The following is a 23409-nucleotide window of genomic DNA, read 5'->3' as shown; positions in this document are numbered from 1 at the left end:
TTTAAGTTTGCTCCAGACCAGGGGCTGAATTCCAGTAGAACTTTCTCAGTGATGGAAATGTTCTATTTTTTGATGTCCACTAGGGTAGCCACTAGCTTCATGTGGCTATGGAACTCTTCAGATGTGGCTAGAGAGACAGAGGAACTGAGTTTTTATGTTTCATCTGATTTTTGTTTATTTAAATTAAACAGGTGTGTGTGGCTGATGGCTACTGTGTTGGACAAGTCACAACTGTACACCTCCCATGAATTTTATTGTTTCTTGTTTGGCAAATAGAGTTGATTGCGATTTAGGACGCTCCTAAATAAAGGTGGGCCTACTGAACACAATATGCTTCTCATCTTGAAATCTTTGCTCTCTTTGTTATTTAAGATGTTTTATCACCCCTTGGAAGTCAAGGACACTAGATAACTGTCATTTAGAATATTTGCTAATCATCATTAAACATTTATTGAGGAGTTACTGTAGTTCTTTGTAGACACTTGGGGCTCATACTGGGGTTCAAATTCCAGCTCTACTCTCAAACTATGTAACATAGTCATTTATATTGCTTTGTGACATCTGGTGCACAAGGGTGTGTGTGGGCATACCTTAACTTGTGTCGTGTCTTATTTAGCTTGACTACAGCTTGTTGAAAGCAGGGATTGCCTTACTTGGTTTGTCACAAATCAGGTATATTTAAATACTTAGTTTATGGAATTGAATGTAGTGTAAGAGTCATTGTTAACAAAACTGGGGCAGAGGTTTGAAAAAGGAAAATGATTTCAGTTTGATACTGGAAGTAGCAATTTGTTTCTTTGCCAATTTTATTTGAGGCAGCTAGTTTTTAAGTTATCCCATAGCCAGTATAACCTCAGTAATAAAAGCTACTATTTATTGTGTACTTACTATGAACCAGATATGCGAAGCATAATGTATATATTCGCTTATTTAATCCTCATTCCAAGTTAGATAAGTATTCTTACTAATTTGATTTTAGATTTGAGGTAACCAGGCTATCTTCAGCCCAGATCCTTCCTCTGAGCTCCTGTACTTAATATTACCTCTTGCCCATTTCACATCACCTCTTAATGTCTCAAAGGTCCCTCCAGCCTTACGGGTTCAAGATCTACTTCATAATCCTACCCCAGTACAGAGATATTTCCAGTGGTTCCTGTTGTAATGAATGGTACCACTAAGCATTTAGTTGAAACCTAGATAGAGGTTATCTTCAGCACTTCCCATTTTTAAGCCTTTACTAAATCTTGTAACTTTTACCTTCTAAATGTCTCTCGGTTTTACCTATTTCTCACCTTCACCCTAGCCCAAGGCCCCCCTTTTTTTGTGGGGCCTTTGCACATGTTGTTCTCTCTGCTTGGAAAGCTTTTCCTTCCCAGTTCCAGTTAACTTCTACTTATCTTTTAGATCACATTTTAAGCTTCTGTCCTCCCTGACAAATACTACATCTTATTAAATCTTTTCATACCACTGTGTAATTTCTTAGTGGCAACTGTCACAGTTGGCAGCCTTACGTTTGTTACTGTGATTCTTTGGTTGGCTTTGATTAGATGCCCCACCACTTGACCTTTTTTCATACCACTCTTCCCCTTCGAGCGACTTCTCAAGCACATTGCCCCCTACTTTCCTTGACTATTCTTAATGTTTTACCTTAGGGCTTTTTTACCTATTTCTTTTGCCTTGACTCATTGCTTGACCTTCTGCCCTCTCATGGCTAGTCCTTCTCAGATGTTAACTCCTCAGAGACGCCTTCCCTAACTACTCTACATAAAGTTACTCCCTACACTGAGACCCCTTGTTTATTTCCTTTATAGCAACCTCCTCCAGTGTGGTTGTCATTTTATGTACTTGTTTATTGTGTGTCTCTTCCCACTACATAGTAATCTCCCTGAAAACAGAGATTTTGTCTGTCTTTTCCTTGAGATAACCCCAGTCCCTAGAATAGTGCTATGGCAGATATTCAGTGAATATTTATTGAATGAATGAACACCCCCAGTTAAAGCAGGATTCTATTTAATTGAATTCATCTGCCTATAAAATAATATTCTTAATTTAATAGTTTTGTTTTAATTGATCAAAGTAAGTTTGATATAAAAGTTAGTCATGTACTATGTGCACTGTTCTCGAAGCAGTTTTACATATACTAACTCATTTATTTCCCATTTTACAAAAGAAAAATAAGCACAGAGAGGTTAAGTAACTTGCTTAAGGTAACACAGTAAGAAAGCAGAGCCAAAATTCAAACACACCTAGTCTGCATGTGTGTTCTTACCCACTATGCTCTACTGTCTCTCAAGAAAGGAAGAAGGTTAAAGGTGGTAGGTCAGAATCTGCAGGATATAGTCCCTGCCTTCATGGAGCAGGAATGAATATCTTTACAGCTTACACCTCTTCCTTCAGATCACTGCTCAAATATCACCCTTCATAGAAGCTAATCATGAACACCTCATAGAAAAATAGTCTTCCCTCTACCAACCCCTGCCCTACATTCCCTATCCTTATTATCCTGCTTTATTATTTTTTTTCCAGTAGTGCTTATCATCCCTTGATAATGGGTATTTGTTTGTTTCCCCTCACGAGAATGTACATTGCAGGGAAGCATCAGGACCATCAACTTTGTTTTGTGTGCTGTCAGTATTCTAGTGCCTAGAGCAGGGACCAGGATGCAGTCAGCATTCTACACATACTCACTGAATGACTAAATGGTTACTGCTTTTTCTCAAATGAACCATATTTCTCTTGGTAGCTGCATCGATATGTACCCTGTCTACTACTGCTGCTTCCCAGTTGTGCTGTATTGTTTGAGGCTTTTTAGCAAGACTTTATGGCCTCTCTCCCCCACTTTTTCCCGTACGGTTTTACAGCCTTTGATCATTAACTTCAGTTTGCCATATAGAAGCTGTTAAGGGATCCTGTTAACCATTCTCCACATCTAGGCAAGGGAGTAGGGGAAAGCAAGAGTGACTTTGATGTTGATGGGTTATCTGTTCTTTAAGCCTCTCATACTGCCTTGCAGAGAAGTTAGTTGAGGATCAGAGATCTGAGATACATAAAAATGTTTCATAGCTAGAACTGGAATACTTTATCTGTTATTTCTCAAAATCTTTTATCCATTTATATGAATTGTAAATCATTGCTTCTTTTGTTAAACACCAAGGAGAATTAATCTGTTTTCTCTGATTTTTGTACTTAGTTCATATTCTTCTATCTTACTTTATTCCCTGAGATCATCCTTTATTTATTTATTTTTCTGTTTTGTGTAATGTCATAACGGACTGGCCCCTTAAAGATGTTTACAGACATTTTTAGCAAGCCACTTACAAATTTGTCTTTTCTCAATGTAAGTAAACAGCCAACCTTTCAAATAACATCACCACTGCCTGATTTTAGATTATATTTTTTCAAACAAATGGATGTCACAGTAACTGAGATGAGAAATAATTGATTCTAAAATAAAACAAATTTTTAAGTGAGGAATGATAAATAATAATTTGGCTATACTAAAAGAAAAAAGGCATTCTAAACGATTTTTTTTGACTTAGAAGAGGGAGACTTTGCTCATCAATAATTATATGAATAATTTCTACTTTGGAGCATGGAAAGGTTTTTGTCCTGTTAATTTCTTTTATTGAGATATAATTAACATACATGTTACACATGTTTTTATGTTACATATATGTTACCAACATTGTATTAGTTTTAGGTGTACAGCATAATGACTTGACATATGTATTTGCATATTATAAAATAATTATCACAGTAAGTTTAGTTAACACCTATCACCAGAGTTACAGTTTTTTTCTTATGATGAGAACTTTTAAGATCTACTCTTTTAGCAACTTTCAAATATACAGTATAGTATTGTTAACTAGTTACCATGCTGTATATTACATCCCTAGGACTTATTTATCTTATAACAGCAAGTTTGTACCTTTTGGCTCCATTTACCTATTTTGCCCATCCCCCACCCCCTGCCTCTGGCAAACACCAGTTTGTTCTCTATATCTATGAGTTTGGTTTTGTTTTTGGTTTTGGGTTTTTTTAGATGTCATATAAAAGTAAGAGAGTTCATCCTTTATTATTTTCAAATGACTTGAGCTTCTTAGTAGTATACATATCCAACTCTGAAATTTTCAGTTTAGTCCTCTCGCTCTCTCATAAAAACTTCTTTCCCTATCAGTTCTTCCCCTCACCCATAGATCCTGCTCTTTATTTACACCAGAACCTGTTGCCCAGTGTTTCTCAAATGGGCCTGAGGGTTACCTGCAATAGAATCCCCTGAGGACCTTTATTAATCATACAGATTCTGCATGTGTGAGGAGCTCCCAAGTTATTCTATACACTAATGTTTTAGTCAGTGAACCCCTCCAACTCCACGCCAGCTGCTCTTGGCTATTCTGAACTCCCTAATCCAGCTTGGATCTTTCAGAGTTGCACACACCTGCATTCTAGACTTCCTGCTGACAGTCCCTGGATCGTTTCCATTTTCTTTTTTCTCCACTCTGATACCACTTCTGATCTTTGCCTCAATAAACATCAGTTCCCTTTTCTCTTTTCCTTCTCCAGTACTGACACACTTCTGGATAAGGATTCAGAATTGCTTCGGTCCCTACTCTTCCTCTTTCCACATTTTTCTTTCTTAGAGAGGTCTCCAGTTCTCACAGTTTCAAACATGACTCCCAAATATCTCCAGTTCTCCTTATGTTATCTGAGTTCTGGTCAGTAGCTTGAATTGTCTACTGGTTATTTTGCACTGCACATCCCACTGTCACTTCAATCTCAACTTTGCTAAAAAATGGATCACATTTACCCCTAAACCAAGCTCTTCTTTGCTCACTTTGATTATAAAGTAATACAGATTTGTTTTCATTGCAGGCTCTTCAGCAAAAGCCCTTGTAAGTTTAAAAGGTAAGAATCATAGCACGATTCTTTAGGTATGGCATAAACAAGAAATTTAATTCATTAAGTTAATTTGGATATAGTATTTTTCTTTTCTTTTCAAGTTATGATTCACTATAGCTTTTAGATACTGGTTTTCACTGATGATAACTTTAAATTCATATGGCAAATTAGCCCTTGGTTTTTCCCCCTAGAATTTTCTTTTTCATTTTTCAGTTTTATTAAGTAGAATTGTTACAGTTTGACTGCACATATACAATATATTGCATATAAATACATATACACAATATACTGCACATATTTTTAAAATTTATATATATGTACCATTCATTGTTTCTTTTTTATTTTATTTTTTATTGAGTTATAGTCAGTTTACAATGTTTTGTCAATATCTGGTGTACAGCACAATTTTTCAGTCATACTTGAATATACGTATATTCATTTTCATATTCTTTTTCACTGTGAGCTACTACAGGATCTTGTATATATTTCCCTGTGCTATACAGTATGTTCATTGTTTCTAAGAGTTTAGAGCTTTAGCCTTTTAAACTTAACATAGTTATCAAATCCCCCTAGAATTATTGATTAAAGAACCTTCTAACTAAACATTCCAGACAATTCTCACTAGATCTAAATCATTTATTAAACAACTGAGCTAAGCTGTAGTTTTACATAATCATTTATTTTTTAAGAATCTTATCTTCTAAGTAATAATGCAAGTCTCTTGAAATAAAAGAATGATAGTACTTTTTCTGGGAAAAAGTTAGACATGTTCCTTGGTCTTGCTGTTTCTGTCTGTAAGTATATTAGACCAACCATCTTAATATAATTTGTTTTGAAATTTTGCCTCTTGAGCAAGATTCTGGTGGTTAAGTAAATTTGGAACCAATCTAGATCCTCTTAAAGGTTCATTAGTACTTTTAGTTTTAAAGCTATGGTGTACTTTGGATTGGTGATCTATCAAATTAAGTTCTTCTAGCTTGACAACACTTATCTTCCAGAATTACCCTAATTTATTTGCCTAGTAAGATCAACCCCATCCCATCTCTTTTCTTTTGTATTTCTTAAAATATACATCTGAAAAAGTATTCCATTAATTTGTTCCTCTCAATATTAGAGCCATTTTTCTTTTTAAGAAAATATATGTGATGTAAATTTTTATAGAAAAAATTAGAAAATACTGTTGAGCAATTAGAAGGAAATAAAAATAACTATCTTGTGTATATTCATCCCAGTTTTCTGTATCTCTAAATAAATTCACCTTCTTTATAAAAATTAAACTCACCTTCTTTGTTTTTATAACATGTCTTAATATTAATAATGTCAATTACTTGATTAGATTTTTTTCTGGTTGCTTACAACTCTGAAGACGTTTCTTTGAATTAAGGAAAACAGAAGCACCACACATTTCATTTTTGGATGTCAGAGGTTTCACACATTGAAGTAGAAAGCATTTAGAAATATGCTCTAAATTCAAGGATAAAGGAGCTTTTTCGATTTTTTTCCTTGCCTGCTTTCAGTCAGATTACTGAGATAGTTCTTGGCAAATTAGAATAGAGGAATTATTGAAACTCAAAATGAAATAAGCCACACATGTTTTAATATGAAAATTTAATACTTTCAAGTAGCATTGCCTTGTCAAATTATTTAGTGATTTTGAAAGAAAATTACAGAAGAGATTTTTCGTTGTAATAAACTAAAATTATTATAGTCAATATATTTTTTCTATATTGGTAAATATTTCAGATATATTATGTTATTAAAAAGCCAGTGTTTATAGTATGAAATCCTTTGAGCTAAACTTAAATCTTATTAATAATAATTATTTATTACAGAGGGAAGCTTATCTAACACATGGAATGAAAAGTACAATTCTTTACAAAAAACACCTGTTTGGAAAGGCAGGAATACAGGCTCTGCTGTGGAAATGGTAAGAAATTAGTTTTTCTTATACTTTAGAATATGATTGCTAAATTGTCTGTATTATTGTCATGTGCACATTCTTACAGCACTGTAAAAATTTTCTAAAGTTTTTTCCCTAACTCCAAGCATTTGTGTCTTTAATCATCATTAAGCAGTATTTGATCATATTTAGATAAATAATCTGTACACTGTGATAATCTGATCATCATTAAGAATTTGTTAAGTAATTGTAGTTTCTTTAAATAGGCAAAACCAAAAAACTCCAACAACCTAAAATCTTCTTTTTAATAGATTTTTAATAATTCAGTAGGTTTTATTTTAATAAAAAATTTTACATAACTCTGATCCCTGCAAAAAGATATGTAAATAAGTGGTAAGATACTGAAATCTTGTGTAGGCCTAGGGTAAGTGCAGTTAGGGGTGGAAAGTAGAGATGAGCATATAATTGGCATGACTCACAATTTTGGGAGCCTCTGTTCTTCCCCTGCCCAGCCAGGTAGCCAGGGAATTTTAGGGGTCAGTAATGAAACAAGTGTGGAGCTGGGTTAGACAGTAACTGTCACAGTAGCCTGGGCTATTGGCCACAGTGAATGTGAAGGACTCTCCACACTCTTATCAGTTCTATCACCATGATTCTCTTCCTCCTCTCTGCCCACAGTCAAAGGAGGGGAACAGGATAGAAGGGATTCCTATCAGGGCTATGCAGTGTTGAGACTCTCAGTGGGTTTAATTTCAAGGGTCCATACCTCTAGCTTTGATCCAGTTGGATGCTTCCCATATGTTGCTAGCTCTCTGCAACCTTCTGCATAGGCATGGAACTGTCTTTAATGGTGGGAGAAGGATTTGAAAAAGGATGTGGGTGGTATTGGGATATTATTTCTTTTGTTCTTCTCTATTAATAAAATGTCTGAACCTAGGATGGACTGTGAAACTTTTCACATTATAGATCCTTAAGTGTGTGATACTTAAAAAATTTAGTTCTTTGGATACTTAAAAAATTTAGTTCTACAGGTATTTATCAAGTATCTGTTATAGGTGTCTTGTGTTTTATTTACAAGTGGAAATCTGTCAATAACTTTTGACAGCAGATCTAGTCTAATATTATATACCTTTAGAATTACTCTCTAGAGTGATCTAGTATCTTTGTCCCAGCCCAGCCCTATGCAACAGACACATGTGAAACACCCACTGGTATTAATCCAAGCACTAGCATAATGAGAACTGGAATTTCCAGAACTTAATTTTCCTATCGTCAACATTTAAGACTGCTTGTGTCCTATACAAAGAAGACTTGGGTTCTAGTTTTAATTATCAGCTTGGTGTTTCATTTGTAAACAAATTACGTAAATATGTATTTTTCTACTTTCTAAAATTTAAGATTATTTATTTATATTGACTTTGTGTGCTTTGTATTACCCATTCTTTATCCTTCCATACTGCTGATAATTCAGAGTTAGCTGGATTTTCCAAGTATAGAATTGTGTTTTGGAACAAAATTGAGAAGTGTTTGGCCTTTTCATTAAATAATAAAAATTTCTATCATAGCCTTTCAGAAATTCAAAACGAAGTCGGCTTTTTTCTGATGAAGATGACAGACAAATAAATACAAGGTCACCTAAAAGAAACCAGAGGGTTGCAATGGTTCCACAGGTATGTGTGTGCTAAAATTTTGTTTCACAAAAAGAAGTGAGCAATTGCTCAGCATAACAAAGTTTATATTTATTGTTCTATTGCATTTTGAGTAACAGGTTCTTTTCTTTAAATCAGGACTCCAGCTCAGTTCCTATTTTAGTTACCTAGAAAAGGCCATTATTTTGTTGATGGACTTTAACCCAGAGTAAAAAGCCAGTCCTCAGTCTTATAAATGCACACTTTTCTTCTAAACATGGAGATAATGGACATTAAACAAATGGATTTAGCAAATTGGAATCAGTCTGGAGTTTTGGGTGGAAATCAGAGGGGGAAAATCGTTTTACTTTATCACTGAGGGAAGTATGTTGAAGACTTTCTTTATCCAAAAGAAGAAAATATATAACATAAAATCATATCTCCTTTTTCATTTTTGACATCTTTTTAAGAAAAATCATAGACATGTAAGAATCAAAGGAATGATTGAAAATTGGATAAGGAGACTTTAAGAATAAAGTAATTTTCTCCTATGAAATTTTTAAGTTTTGAAATCGTTTTTCCTTACTTCCCTTTCATTTTTTCCCCAGAAGTGTCTACTTTTTCCAAAAGTGTTATAAGATTTTCCAGGAGGATGGATCTTAGTAGAGGTAATTTTCTCAACCAAGGATTTGGCATCAAATAAAGATATTACCAGCAATATGCCCTACCAAGAAAAAATATCCAAAGAACTTTTACATACCTTTATGATCATTTCAAATAGTAAAATATGTTCATTCTCTGTAAAATGAGCAAAAATATATGAGCTTTTTTTTAACATCAAGAATAAATATACACAGGCATCTTAAATTCAGTTTAAAAATTTGACCCAGTTGAAACTAACACACTGCATTGCTTAGCTCAGTAGATGCTAGATACAAGGTTGAATGAATACAAGAAATACTTAAATAATTATTTCTTGTATGGACTTTAGAAGAGCTGTGTTATTAGGATAATTTGGATGATTTTACTTCGTTTAGATTTTTTAAGTTTCCAAAGGTATGGATTTTTTTAAAGTTGTTTTTCCCCTCCAACTATTTTACAAAATCCTTTCTACTTCTGAGCAGTACAGAGCAAATATAACAGGACAAACACAATTTGAGACTTCTTCAAATATGTGAAAAGTTTTTATATTCTTTGAGTTTTCTCTTTTCTGTCAGTGAAGTTCTTTCAATCTTCATTTACATGAGGTGGCTTATTCCCTTACCCTCCTGGTCACATCCTCTAAATCTGTTGTATTTTGTCTGTGTGTCTGTTTAAAGAGCACTGTTTAGAGCTGAGAAATTATAAAAACCAACTGTTACTGAGTACTTAGTCTATGCCACGCCCTGTTCTAACCACTTTATGTGTATTACTTTGATTTAATCTTCAAAACTCTCCATGAGTTAGGTTACTATTATCTTATTTCTCATTTCTCAGGTGAGAAACAGACACAGAGAAGTATCTTGTTCAAGATCATAAAACTGGGAAGTGAAGGCTATTACTAAAATGGCAGGCACCTGTCTTCAAAACTCTAAATTTTTTTGTTGTAGTTTTATTGAAATATAATTAGCATATCATACAATTCAACTATTTAAAGCATACAATTTAGTATTATGGTTTTAATATATGCACAGAGTTGTGCAACCATCACCACAACCAGCTTTAGGACATTTTCATCATCTCAGAAAAACTCAGTAGCTGTCACTTTCCATTTTTCCAATTGTTGAATAAACCCTTGAAAGTGTTAATTGCTACAAGGGTATTTATACTTAAACTTTGGAAGATAACTTCTATAATAATCTATTTATTAAAGTTGTACTAATTTATATTTCCACTAACAGATTAAATATATTTCCCCACACTCAACAGGGGGATCTTTAATACAGTGTTATATCCAGTGAGCCACCAATACCCATTTTAAAATCTGGGTCAGTAACTCAATAGAAACAAAAATAGCACTCTTTCTGATAATAATATTTTGTAGTAATTTAGTTGTTATTTATGCTAAATGACTCCTGACACATTCATTTTTTTTTTAATATTAAAAAGTTATTTTATAAGTACAATGTGGTATCCTGAATTGGATTCTGGGACTGAAAAAGGACATTAGGGGAAAAACTGGAGAAATCCAAATAAAGTTTGTAGTTTAATTAATAGTATTGTACCAATGTTGATTTCTTAGTTTTGATAAACCATGGTTTTGTAAGATGTTAATTAACATTAGGGAAAACTGAGTGAAGGGCATATGGGAACCATGTACTATCTTTGCAACTCTTCTATAAATCTGTATATAATCTATATATATAAATCTATAGTTTTTCTAAAGTAAAGGTTTATAATAAAAAGAGGTTAATTTTGACTTCCTCCTACCCTCTATATGTACTTCTCTCTTCCACTGGTAATCACTGTAGTTTGATTATCCTTTTAGACTTTTTTTTAATACTTTTAAAACTTTATATATGTATCCATAGAAAATATATGGTATTGTTTTATGTATGTAGTTTTAAAATTATATTTATAGTATTATTTTCATAATATTATATCAGACATCATTCTGTAATTTATTTTTTCATTCAGAAGTCTGTTTTTAAGATCTGACCATGCTGACTGATTTAGTAAGATAGACAGTCTTTAATATTTCATTTCTCCTTACTGTTATGTAGTATTCAATCTTATAATAGCATTATTTATTTATAAATTCTCCTATTAATGGACATTTAAATGGTTTCTAAGTTTTCAGTATTACAGACAATACTGGAGTGAATATCCTAAGCATGTTTGTATAAATTTGCAAGTGTTTTTCTAGGACAGATGCCTAAAATGTGGAATTGCTGGGTCATAGGATATGCACATTTAAAGTTTTTAAAGTAGTGCCAAATTACTCTGCAAGAAATTGTACCGATTTATACTTTCCACCAATAATATATTACAGTGGCTATTTTCCCTAATGCTTGTCAACTCAGTATAAAACCAAACATCTGGATTTTTGCTATTCTGTAACAGCATCTCACTTGTTGTAGTTGGCATTTCATCTATGAGTGACATTGAGATACTTTTCATATATATTTAAAAACTATTTCTTTCCTTTGTTGTAAACTATTTTTCTCTCCCCTCCTTTTTTTTTTTTATTAGATTGTTGATCATTTTTTTACTAGTTTGTAAGAATTTTGTATATATTAAGATATTAGTCCTCTGGCTGTTTATATTGATTCTAATTTTTTTCAGAGTTTGTAGTTTGCCTTTTGCTTTGTTTCTATAGTTTTCGTCATGGAGGTTTGAAAAAAATTCTAATGGTCAAACTGTCTTTCCTTTTAATAACTTTCTGATTTTATGCTTAGAAGGACCTTCCCTAGTATAAAATTTATAGTTTTAGAATTCTCTCATATTTCTTATTTCATTTTTTTAAAAAATGTTTAAATCTTCAGTCCATCTGGAATTTATTTTGGAGTAAGGAATGAGGTAAGACTGCAACCTAATTTTTTTTCCAGAGGACTACTTAGTCTTCCTGGTAACATATACTGAGTAATTCACCTTTTATACATTGATTTTGCTCCCTGCATCACAAGCTAAATACCTGTATATGTTTGGGGTTATTTTTAGGCTTTCTACCTCTTTATGTCTAGTATATCTCTGTATGTGCTAGTGTCAAATTATAATTTTATCTTTGTTTTTAATCTCTGATAAGACATTATTACTTATTCTTTTTAAAGATTTCCTAAATATTCTTGCACATTTATTTTTCCATATGAACTTTAGAATTGATTAGGAAAAAATTTATGTTAGAATTTTCATTGGTACTGCAGTAATATTATTAATTAATTTATGGGATATGACATGTGACACTGAGACAGCCCATCCAACAACTGGTTGTAATTCCACTTATTCAAGCCATAATGTCCCTCAGTAGGCTCTAAAAATTTTTACCATGTCAATCTTGCACATTTCTTAAGTGTATTCCTAGGTATTTAATGCTTTTGTTCTAGTTATTTTGCTATCATAAACAAGATATTTCTTCTGTTTTATTGTCTAATCTGTTCTCATTTATATATAGAAGAAATAAATTTTTTTTGTAGGTGAAAGTTTTTGTATACCAACTTTATATTCTCCCACTTTATTTAAAGTTCTCATATTCTTTTTAATGGTTATAGTTGATTTTCTTAAGTTTTCTGGAGAAGTCATATCACCTGCAAGTAATGATAGTTTTGTCTACTTGTTTACAATTTTTATTCCTTTTATTTCATTGGCTAATTCCATCAAAACAATGTTTAAAAATAGGGGTGATAGTCTACATCTTTGTTATATTCCTCACTTTATTGACAATGTTTTTAGAATTTTAACACTGAATATGATACTAACTTTTGGTTTGGAATAGGGAGAATTGTGTTTTGCAGGTTAAGAAAGTATCCACCTATTTTTATTTTCTTGGTCAGTCTAGCTAAAAGTTTGTCAATTTTGTTGGGTTTTTTTCAAAGAACTTTTGATTTTATTGATTTTTTCTATTGGTTTTCTATTTTTTGTTTCTATTTCATCTGCTCTAATTTTACTGTTTTCTTCCTCTGCTTGCTTTGGGTTTTCTTTGTTCTTTTTCTAGTTTCTTAAGGTAGAAGGATAAGTTACTGATTTGAGATCTTTCTTTTTTTCTAATAGAAGCATTTACCCAGTAAATTAAATTTTCCTCAAAGTACTACTTTAGCTGTATCATTTAACTTTTGGTATATTGTGTTTTTTCAGTCATTTTGTCTATATTTTTATCCTATTAAGAGTTTCTTTAATTGGATATTGAATTTTATCAAATGTGTTTAGCATCAGTGGAGGTGAATAAATGAATGAATGAATCAATCAATCTCATTACCTCCCCCTACAAAAAAAATGCCATTTTGTTTTTTTAATCTTTTTTTTGAGGGAAGAGGTATTAGGTTTATTCATTTATTTATTTTTAGAGGAGGTACTGGGGATTGAACCCAGAACCTCCTGCATGCTAAGCATGTGCTCTACCACTTGAGCTATACCCTCCCCCAAAATTTCTGTTTTGAATATTGTTGAATCTTTTTTGAGTACTTAACCATAATCTGCATTTTTACAAAAGTATTCAGTGATATAGATATTCATTTTTACTTAATGGAACTGTAATTAATCTCTGTTTCTTTATTGTATAGAAATTTACAGCGACAATGTCAACACCAGATAAGAAGGCCTCACAGAAGATTGGTTTTCGATTACGTAACTTACTCAAGCTTCCCAAAGCACATAAATGGTGCATATATGAGTGGTTCTACTCAAATATAGATAAGTATGTATCATGGCTTATATTAGAAGTATCACTTGAACCAGAAGTTTAAGGTTTTCAAATGTTAAAAGCCTCAATCTTTTCTAGAGGCCTATTTTTATTCTACTTTTTTTCCTGAATTTCTTTTTCTAGTCCTCATTCCAGTTTGATCTGTTTCCAATTTTCATAGTTTTCTTCCCTCCTCTCCTTTTCTGGGAAGAAGTTATTATACATTTTTGTGAAAAATAAAGTGAAAGTATAATTTCTGTGTTCTAATTTACCAAGGCTATGGAGTGACAATACTCTAAAACATGCATCATTGTTGGCAGTGAATGGGACTTGTTTTATAAATCTCAAGATTTAAAATGCTAGTATAATAGTAGAGAAACAGTTACTAATGGTAATAATAATTGAGTAAGAATTTTAGGATAGTTTCTATTCTGTACTTTGTATTTGGGGATAATATTTATGCACTTTAGTTATATATAAATGTTTAATTAGATAAACAAGATTATACTGTATAGCACAGGGAAATGTATACAAGATCTTGTGGTAGCTCACAGCAAAAAAAATGTGACAATGAATACTTGTATGTTCATGTAAAACTGAAAAATTGTGCTCTACGCTGGAATTTGACACAACATTGTAAAATGACTATAACTCAATAAAGTTTTAAAAAATTCTAAAAAATAAAATAACTGTTTAAGTAGAACATAATAAGAGATTTGGGTGAAATCCAGTTATTCAATAACAATTTACTGAGGAAAGACTCTGATTTCTAATCCACCACAATCTAATCTAATCTAATCCATGTCAGTCAGTGGTGCTTCCTTTGCTGGCTACTTACCTTTTTTTCCTTTCTCTGCTTTCACCAGGTGCCTACCCTGAGGCTTGTGAATCTCATAAACATGCATATTTAAGCTCAAGAGATTCATGTATCATTGCTAAGACTGGTTCCTGGTTTCTCAAACGCTGATAAAATTGTTTTATTTTTGTCCAAAAATTTTTTCATAGGTTTAAGAGAGTTCTCAGGGTGTCCTAATATGACTGAGTTCTAGATTTCCCAAGAATTAATCTAACCCTCTTAAGTCCCCCAGTTTTCTGAAATTGATTTAATCTGAAAGAGAACTCCTTGGTGATGGTATTCCCTTTGGGACAAAGATCATTTGTAGCTAACATTGTTTATCCTCACCAGATATAATGATAGTGCTAGGATAGCGTCTCAAAGGATAGACCCCTGTAGGAGACTTAGCAAAAATCAATGTCTCCTGAAACCTCAAGCACAGACGATATTTCTTACACATTATTTATTTCATAAATGCAAAGGATTTAGTTTAATTTTAGCACTTGGAATTTGTGCCTGTTTTATATATGTTTTGGGTAGAAGTAAAAGTTTGGTGGCTTGTGATTGATGTTTTGAAAATTGGAATGCATATTTTGAATTTTATGTCTTTTAAGTAACACATTGTATGTTAACTATTAAAATATCATTTCTGTTTTACAGACCACTTTTTGAAGGTGACAATGACTTCTGTGTATGTCTAAAGGAATCTTTTCCTAATTTGAAAACAAGAAAGTTAACAAGAGTAGAATGGGGAAAAATCAGGCGGCTTATGGGGAAACCACGGAGGTAAAAATAATGTTTTTGTTTAAAATAAAATCAATAAATTAATTGGTAGTATCATTACCACATTGCTTTTTTTCATCTTCAAAAGGATTGGTACCAAACATAACTTTTAAGAATACACTATATATAAAAATAGATTTTAAAAAGTTTCTTCTGTATAGCACAGGGAACTGTGTTCAATATCTTATCATAACCTTTAATGGAAAAAATATGAAAACGAATATATGTACATATATGCATGACTGGAACATTGTGCTGTACACCAGAGATTGACAACATTGTAACTGACTGAGCGTCAATTAAAAAAAATAATTAATTATGTGTTAAATATATCCTGTTGACCAATGTTAATATAGATGCTTTTTGTACTTATGCATCTTACAAATTAAATGCACAGTTTCATTTTTGTTCAGATCATAGATTTTTTAATGTAATTTTGTCACATTATCTATGCCCCACTATGTTCCCCCAAAAAATTTTAAGAATGCACTAAAAAACATTTAATGAAGCTATAGGTTATGCATACGTTGTTATTCTCTTTTGTACAACTTTTTATCACCTCAAGAGCCTTTCCACAAATGCATGTTTTACTTTACATAAAAACAGAAGTCAAATGAATATATCCAATATGTTACTTTCTGAGAATTGCTTTTCATGTGAAACTACTTTTCCTTTTCTAGTGTTATTTTGTTTTCCTAACACGTCAGAAAACCTCGTATTACTTTTGAGTGAAATTTTACAATATGTTAGATCGTAAGTTCTCATTTTACTTCAGTCTGCCTAGTAAAAGCATATGTAAGTCTTTTTCATTTTAAGTGATGGGGGAATTCAGGGAAGGCTTGTAAATATAAAGTGATTTGGACAAGTAGAAATGGAATTTAGTTTTAATTATTTCTATAGACAATAATGAAATTCATGGAGAACTTTTAATTGAACTAATACTTTATTATATTTTATCCCTTATATTGAAAGATGATTTTTTAAAATATTTCCATTATTTATAAGAACAAATTAAAATGTGATATATTAGTGTATTTCATACCAGTAATTTATGGTCTTTGGTAATTAGGCCATTTGAGGGTTTTTGCTGTGACTTTACATGTTTGAGTAAATTGAACTACACTGTTTCTAATTATTGTCCATCAGAATGAGGTATTAGTCACTATTTATTTTATTATTTGGTTATAATTCTGCAGTTTGTTTGAGTGCTGTTATAATATTTTTCTTGGTAATTTATTCTGTGTTATCTTACCATAACATTGTTTAATCTTCTAGTCTTTACTTCATCAAGGTAGATTAACAGTTGAAATGAAGTCTTTATTTTCAACAAAAGTTTGTAGTTTTTCTTTTTTCTGAGGAAGTCAAGGGACACTACAAATTATTGATACAGTATACTTTTTGAAATATCCTTAAAAAATGTAAAATAAAATACCAAGAAAGAGCTTAACAAGAAATGTGCAGGATACAAATGAGGAACTGGGAATATATACGTGATCTTGGATAAGAATACACAGCATACTAAGTTAACCTGTAAATTAAAATCAGTCCCAATAAAAATATCAGTAGGCCTTTTTTTTCCCAACTGGATGAACTAATTCTAAAATTCACATGTAAGGAGAAATCAAGCAGAAAGATCTGGGAAGATTCTGAAGAAGTAATAAGGAAGACTGCCATTATCAGATATTAAAATAGATTATAATATGATCATAATCAAAATGGTAGTGTAGTGGTACATGATTAGAGAGATGAATTAAAAAGGAGAGAAAGTACAGATAGAATCAAAGATGTCTACAGGAATTTAATACATGGTAACAGTGGTGGCACCTCAGGCATATAGGGGAGAATTGGGTTAAACTATTTAATGGCTATTGAGACCACTCTGAAGCAATCAAAGAAAAAACAGGTTGGTTTCATACCTCATACCTTATACCAGGAAAGATTTGAAAAGTATTAGAGATTCAAATGTTTTAAAATGAATCAGTAAAACTACTAAGGGGACCTATAGGAGAGTTTTCTTTGATCTTGAATTGGAGAAGGTCTTTCTAACAGGTCCCAAAGCTAGGAACTATAAAAGAAGATATTAGTAAATTTGACTTCATAAAAATAATAACATTTTGCATTGTCTGCCCTCCCCCCAAAAACCCATAAACAAAGTCAAAAGACAACAACAAAAATATTTGTAACTCTTATCACAGACAATGGATTAATTTCCTAATATGTGAAGAACTATGGATCAGTAAAAAATAAAAGAAGTCAAATAACCCATAATAAAAATGTCTGTTTATACAGACAGTTTGTAGGAAAGCAAAAAGAAATGGCTCTTTCAAACAGATGAAAAGAGTTTAATCTTACTCATAATGAGAAAATAAAATCAAAGTATGCTGAAGTATTATTTTTTAACTATCAGATTGACATAGCTCATAAGGTTTTAATACGTTGGGTTGGCAGTGGTGTGGTGAAAAAGTCACTCTTCTTGGTGAGATTAAATTTGTATAACCTCTGTGGAGGGCAATTTGGTAATATCTATCAAATTTACAAATTTCCATATGCTTTAATCTAGTACTTCTGTGAATTTAGATCACAGAAATACTTGTGCATGGGTAAAATGACATGTACAAAGTTATTTTTTTGCAGTATTATTTGTAGTAACAAAAGATTGGCAAAACCTAAATGTCCATAAATAGGGGAATGTTTAATTAAAGTGTGGTACCCCAATATATTTGAATACTGTGAAATCATAACTTAAAATCAGAGGAAGTTTCTTATGTAGGGATATGGAAGTGATTGCTAGGATACTTTAAGAAGCAAAATATACAACATAACATATTGTAGCTATTTGAGAAAAATAGGAAGGGAACATAGGCATTTTTTGCTCGTATATGCCTAAAGTATCAGTGAAGGACATGTACAAAACTTACAATAATGATCCTCTGGAAGACAAAATAGGAACAGGTATTTAAGAGTTTTCAGTGCCTTTAGAATCTTTTAAATTTGAAGCCTATAAATGTACTAACTATGCAAAAATACTATTTAAATAAAATTTCATTGCTGAAAGTGTATAGTATATCCAGAATCTATGAAGAACTCTGAAAATTCAGTATTAAGAATCAAACATCCCATTTAACAAATTGGCAAAAGATTTGAATAGGTGATTCACCAAATATATAGGATATTAAATAAACACTTGAGAGGACATTCAACATAATTAGTCACTAGGAAAATGCAAATTAAAACTACAGTGTTGAAAATTTATAAGACTAGGTATACCAAGTGTTGGTAAGGCTGTGGGGAAACTTGAACTCTCATACACCACTGGTGGGAGTATAAAATGGTACAACCACTTTGAAAAAACAATTTGGCAGTTTTTCTTCCCTTCCCTTCCCTTCCCTTCTCTTCTCTTCTCTTCTCTTCTCTTCTCTTCTCTTCTCTTCTCTTCTCTCTCTCTCTCTTTCTGTCTCTCTCTCTCTCTCTTTCTCTCTTTCTCTCTTTACTTCTGGCTTAAATTTTTAGAGCAGTTTTAAGTTTATAGCAAAATTAAGAGGAAGATAGAGAGCTTTCTCATATACCCCTGCCCCCACACATACATAGCCTCCCCCATTATCAGTGTCCTCTACCAGAGTGGTACATTTGTGACAATTGATGAACCTGCATCAACACATCATAATCACCCAAAGTCCATAGTTTACATTAGAGTTCACTCTTGGTGTTGTACATTCTATGGGTTTTGGCAAATGTATAATGGCGTATATCCACCATTATAATACTTTACAGAGTATTTTCACTGCCCTAAAAATATTCTGTGCTCTACCAGTTCATCCCTCCCCATCCCCACGAACTGCTGACAACCACTGATCTTTTTATTGTTTTCATAGCTTTGCATTTTCCAGAATGCCATATATTGGACTCATATAGAATGTAGCCTTTTCAGATTGGCTTCTTTCACTTGGTAATATGAATTTTAGTTTCCTCCATGTCTTCTCATGGTTTGATAGCTCATACTTCTTAGTGCTGAATAATACTCCATTCTCTGGATGTACAAGTTTATTTATTTACCTGCTGAGGGAGAACTCAATTGATTCCAAGTTTTAGCAATTATGAATAAGGCTGCTGTAAACATCCATGAACAGATTTTTGTGTGGACATAAGTTTTCAACTCATTTGGGTAAATATCAAGGAGCATGATTGTTGGATTTTATGATAAGAGAATATTTACTTTTGCAGGAAATCACCAACGACTGCACCATTTTCCATTCCTACTAGAAATGAATGGGTTCCTGTTTTTCCACATCCTCACCAGCATTTGAAGTTTTCTGTGTTCCAGATTTTGGCTATTCTAATAAATGTGTAGTGGTGTCTCATTGTTTTATTTGCATTTCCCTGATGACATATGATGTGGAGCATCTTTTCATATGCTTATTTGCCATCTGTATATCTTCCTTTTTTTCTTAAAACGTTAAACAAACATTGACAATATGATCCAGCCATTTCACTACTTCAGTCAAGAGAAATGAAAGCATATGTTTATACAAAATCTCACACACAAGTGTTCGTATCAACTTTGTTGTAATAGCCAAAACCTGGAAATAACCCCTAAGTCCACCAGCAGGTGAATGGGTAAACAAATGGTGATACAGCCATAGAATAGGGTGTGTCTTAGTAAAAAGAAATGAACCATTGATACATACAACAACATGGATGAATCTTAGCATAATTATGCTGATTGAAAGAAGCCTGACAGAAGAGTATATACTAGATGATTCTATTTATATAAAAGTTTAGAAGATAGAAACTATAATGACAGAAAGCAACTTAGTGATTGCTTGAGAAATGGGGATATAGAAGTGGGAGGAAGCAAAGGAAGAATAATCAAGTGGCACAAGGAAACTTTGGGGAGCTGATTGATGCATTCATATGTTCATTATCTGGACTGTAGTGATATTTTTATATCGTATCATAGTGGTACAATGTATATTTTGTGGCATGAAAGCTGTATTTAAATACCTTTAATTTATCCTAGAATTTGAAAATAGAAGTAAGATAAGCCTAAAAATAAGAGTAGATTCAGTAATCATACTTCAAGGCAGGAAGTAATGATTAAAAGTTTACACAGTGGCAAGTCTTATCTTTAATTCCTATGTTGATATGCTCACTGAGTCCCTGGGAAAATATCATGTTCTTCTAAATAGAATATTGAAATTGAACTTTGTTCTTAAGAGGAGACCTGGGATCCAAATGCAGTTTTGCAAAGGATGGTGAACAAATCCTCGTGCTTTGTAGGAAGGAATAATCTAGACTTGTGTATCTTTCAGTCTTGCGAGGTCCTGTTTTTAAAAAGATATAAAGGTAATTTACTTTAAAGAAAAAAATGATTATTTCTGAGAACCCATTTTTAAATACAGTCCTCGAAAGAATGAGAGGAATAAAGTGGGTAGTGAGATGGATGGTCTGATTTGAAATTTTCATATAGGACAGTTATCAGTTTATATGATTTTTATAATTTATTCTAGATGTTCTTCTGCATTTTTTGAGGAAGAGAGATCAGCATTAAAACAGAAACGGCAGAAAATAAGGCTCTTACAACAAAGGAAGGTTGCAGATGTTTCACAATTCAAGGATCTCCCAGATGAAATTCCTTTGCCTCTGGTTATTGGAACCAAAGTCACAGGTAAGTGAAGATAAGCTTAATACTATTTTGACTTGTAATTTTTCTCCAAGATTGCCTTTATTAGACACTGGCTTTTAAATTTAGAAAACTTAACCTTAGTTCTGTAGCAGTATACTATAGAGTTTACTGTACCTTCATCTGTGAAGTTGGTTTTTTAATATAATTGGATGAAAGTGTACCTGTTCAAAGCAATGTCTACCACAACATAAAGTAAAGCAAACTACCCTAAAGATGAAACTTAAAATTCACTGGAATAAGTGTATTATTTAAATTTTTAAAATTTTGAATTCTGTTTTTGCTTCCACATCATTGTTTTTCCTTTCTAACCAGTCTTACCTGGTTAGTTCACAAACACCATTGTTCTCATGATCTTTGAGTTTAGAAATAGTCCATTTCTAATGACTGAATAAAACAAAATTATTCAGTAGACAGAATTTACACTTTTACAAAATTTAATTAAACTGTCAATTTGTAGATGGTGACTCTATATGTTCACCTCAGTTTCAGTATTGAGGGAAAGTACCACCAAAACCTCAAGTTTAAGTTAATCCTTAATAATTTGGTGAATTAAAATTATAATTTATGTAATATAAGAAATAACAAGGTGTTATGTGGGTAGGTAGGGTAGTAATAGTACTGAAAGGGTTTGAAAATGGTTGCATTAATCAGGGAATATTTTTTGAAAGAAAGGGAACCTTGAATTACATATTTATATAATTTTTTCTCTGGCTATAAAAGTGGTACATGTTTCCATCATATTGTAAAAATGGGTAATGAAGAGGAAGGGTGGATAACAGGGAGGAGACTGTATCATGCATATGAAATGCAGATAGAAAAGAGAAGAATGGATTTAGTAATAACTTACCATGTACAGAAGTTATAGATGATGTGGTCTCTCTCTTAACAAAATTAGTCTAGGAATGGGTATGGAGATAGAGTAAGGGAGAGATGGCATTCCTGAAAAAAATATATTAGTTCTAAAAATTCCGTATAAATAAGTACAGACACAAAGTCTACAACGTAGCTACTAATCAGAGAAATGCTGGTATGAGTAGAATGACACATAGACCCAATTAGGAAATCCTTAAAAGTTAATTGCCACAGAATTTTAAGGACTGGCAGTATTATTTGATAAGGCTGAAAATTTTACAGAGGGTCTGTAAGTAGCTACTCTTGTTACAGTGGAGAAAAGGAATGGGTCTGGATGTATCAACATATGAGAGAAGCTTTGTAGGAATCAACTACTAGAACTTTTTAAAATTTCCGTTTGGTCTAGAAGAGGTGTCAGTGATCTGTGGCCTGTGGGCCAAATGTGGTTTGCCATCTATTTATATATGGTCTATAAGATAAGAATGATTTTTACATTTTTAAATAGATGGGGGGAAAACCCAAAAGATATGACTTTGTGACATATGAAAATTATATAAAATTCAGAAGGCCTCATTAAGAAATGAAGATGCTCTAAATTAATTTCATAACTGAAACAGACTAACTCTAACAAAATTTAAGAGCAAGTATGACAGGGCCAAAAAGAATTGCTTGTAATTTTTTGTTGACCAGAAAATGTCCAACACACTGTCCAACATACAGTAAAAAAATTGCTAGACCTATGAAGAAATAGGAAAACAAGATTTGTAGTCAAGACAAAAAGCAATCAGTAGAAGTAGATGCTAGGATAACTCAGACATTGGAATTAGTTTCAAAATAACTGTTATAAAACATGTTCAAGAACTCAAATGTATGTACACCAGAAATTGACACAAACTATAAACTGACTATGCTTCAATTTTAAAATAATAAAAAGAAATAAATAAAAAAATAACTTAAATGTAAATATGGTCATAAATTAATGGGGCTATCTCAATAGGTAAGTGGAAATTATTTAGATAAAACAAATTTAAAATTGAAAAGTATAGTATCTGAAAAGAAAAATTCTGTACGAGTTTAAAAGCATATTGGAAACAGCAAAAACAAGGGTCATTGAACTTCAGACTAGATCAGTATAAATGATCCATTGTGAAAATAGGAGGGAAAAAATGGAAAAAGCATTACAGGAGCCCCAGAGACCTGTAGGAGAATATTAAGCAATATAGTATATATGTAATTAGTGTCCCTAAAAGGAGAAGAGAGGCATAATGGCACATAGATAGACAAAAGATTTAATTTTTCTTCTTCCAGTTTTGTTGAAATATAATTGACATACAGCACTGTAAGGTATATGTCATAATGATTGCACTTACATCAGTTACATTTCCCAACCTTGGAGAAGTGGCCTTTTGTAGGAGAGGTCCTGTGCATCCCAGCAGCGCACTCCTCTCTGGTCACCAGAGCTATACGCTCTGGATGCCCCCTGCATGGGCTGCCTGGGTCTTTCTGTTGTGGTGG

At 32.4% G+C, this 23409-nt stretch overlaps 1 protein-coding gene across 2 annotated transcripts in view; it reads left to right on the top strand.

Moving 5' to 3' along the window:
- Positions 1–23409, top strand: part of LIN9 (lin-9 DREAM MuvB core complex component) — a 50725-nt gene that overhangs the window by 1391 nt on the left and 25925 nt on the right. Inside the window, exons 2-8 of one of the 2 annotated variants that reach the window (XM_074351694.1) lie at positions 192–310; positions 4873–4905; positions 6732–6826; positions 8365–8469; positions 13623–13756; positions 15237–15362; positions 20867–21024. In XM_074351694.1, the coding sequence (XP_074207795.1) occupies positions 6824–6826; positions 8365–8469; positions 13623–13756; positions 15237–15362; positions 20867–21024 (526 nt within the window). In that variant the 5' untranslated portion in view covers positions 192–310; positions 4873–4905; positions 6732–6823. The remainder of the gene's footprint in view (positions 1–191; positions 311–4872; positions 4906–6731; positions 6827–8364; positions 8470–13622; positions 13757–15236; positions 15363–20866; positions 21025–23409) is intronic. The other variant, XM_074351693.1, reaches the window with a different exon arrangement.

Source organism: Camelus bactrianus, chromosome 23 (genome assembly GCF_048773025.1).
Source record: "Camelus bactrianus isolate YW-2024 breed Bactrian camel chromosome 23, ASM4877302v1, whole genome shotgun sequence".
Classification (NCBI taxonomy): domain Eukaryota; kingdom Metazoa; phylum Chordata; class Mammalia; order Artiodactyla; family Camelidae; genus Camelus; species Camelus bactrianus.
The sequence above is the reverse complement of the archived record's forward strand: the minus strand, read 5'-3'. Positions and strand labels throughout refer to the sequence as shown.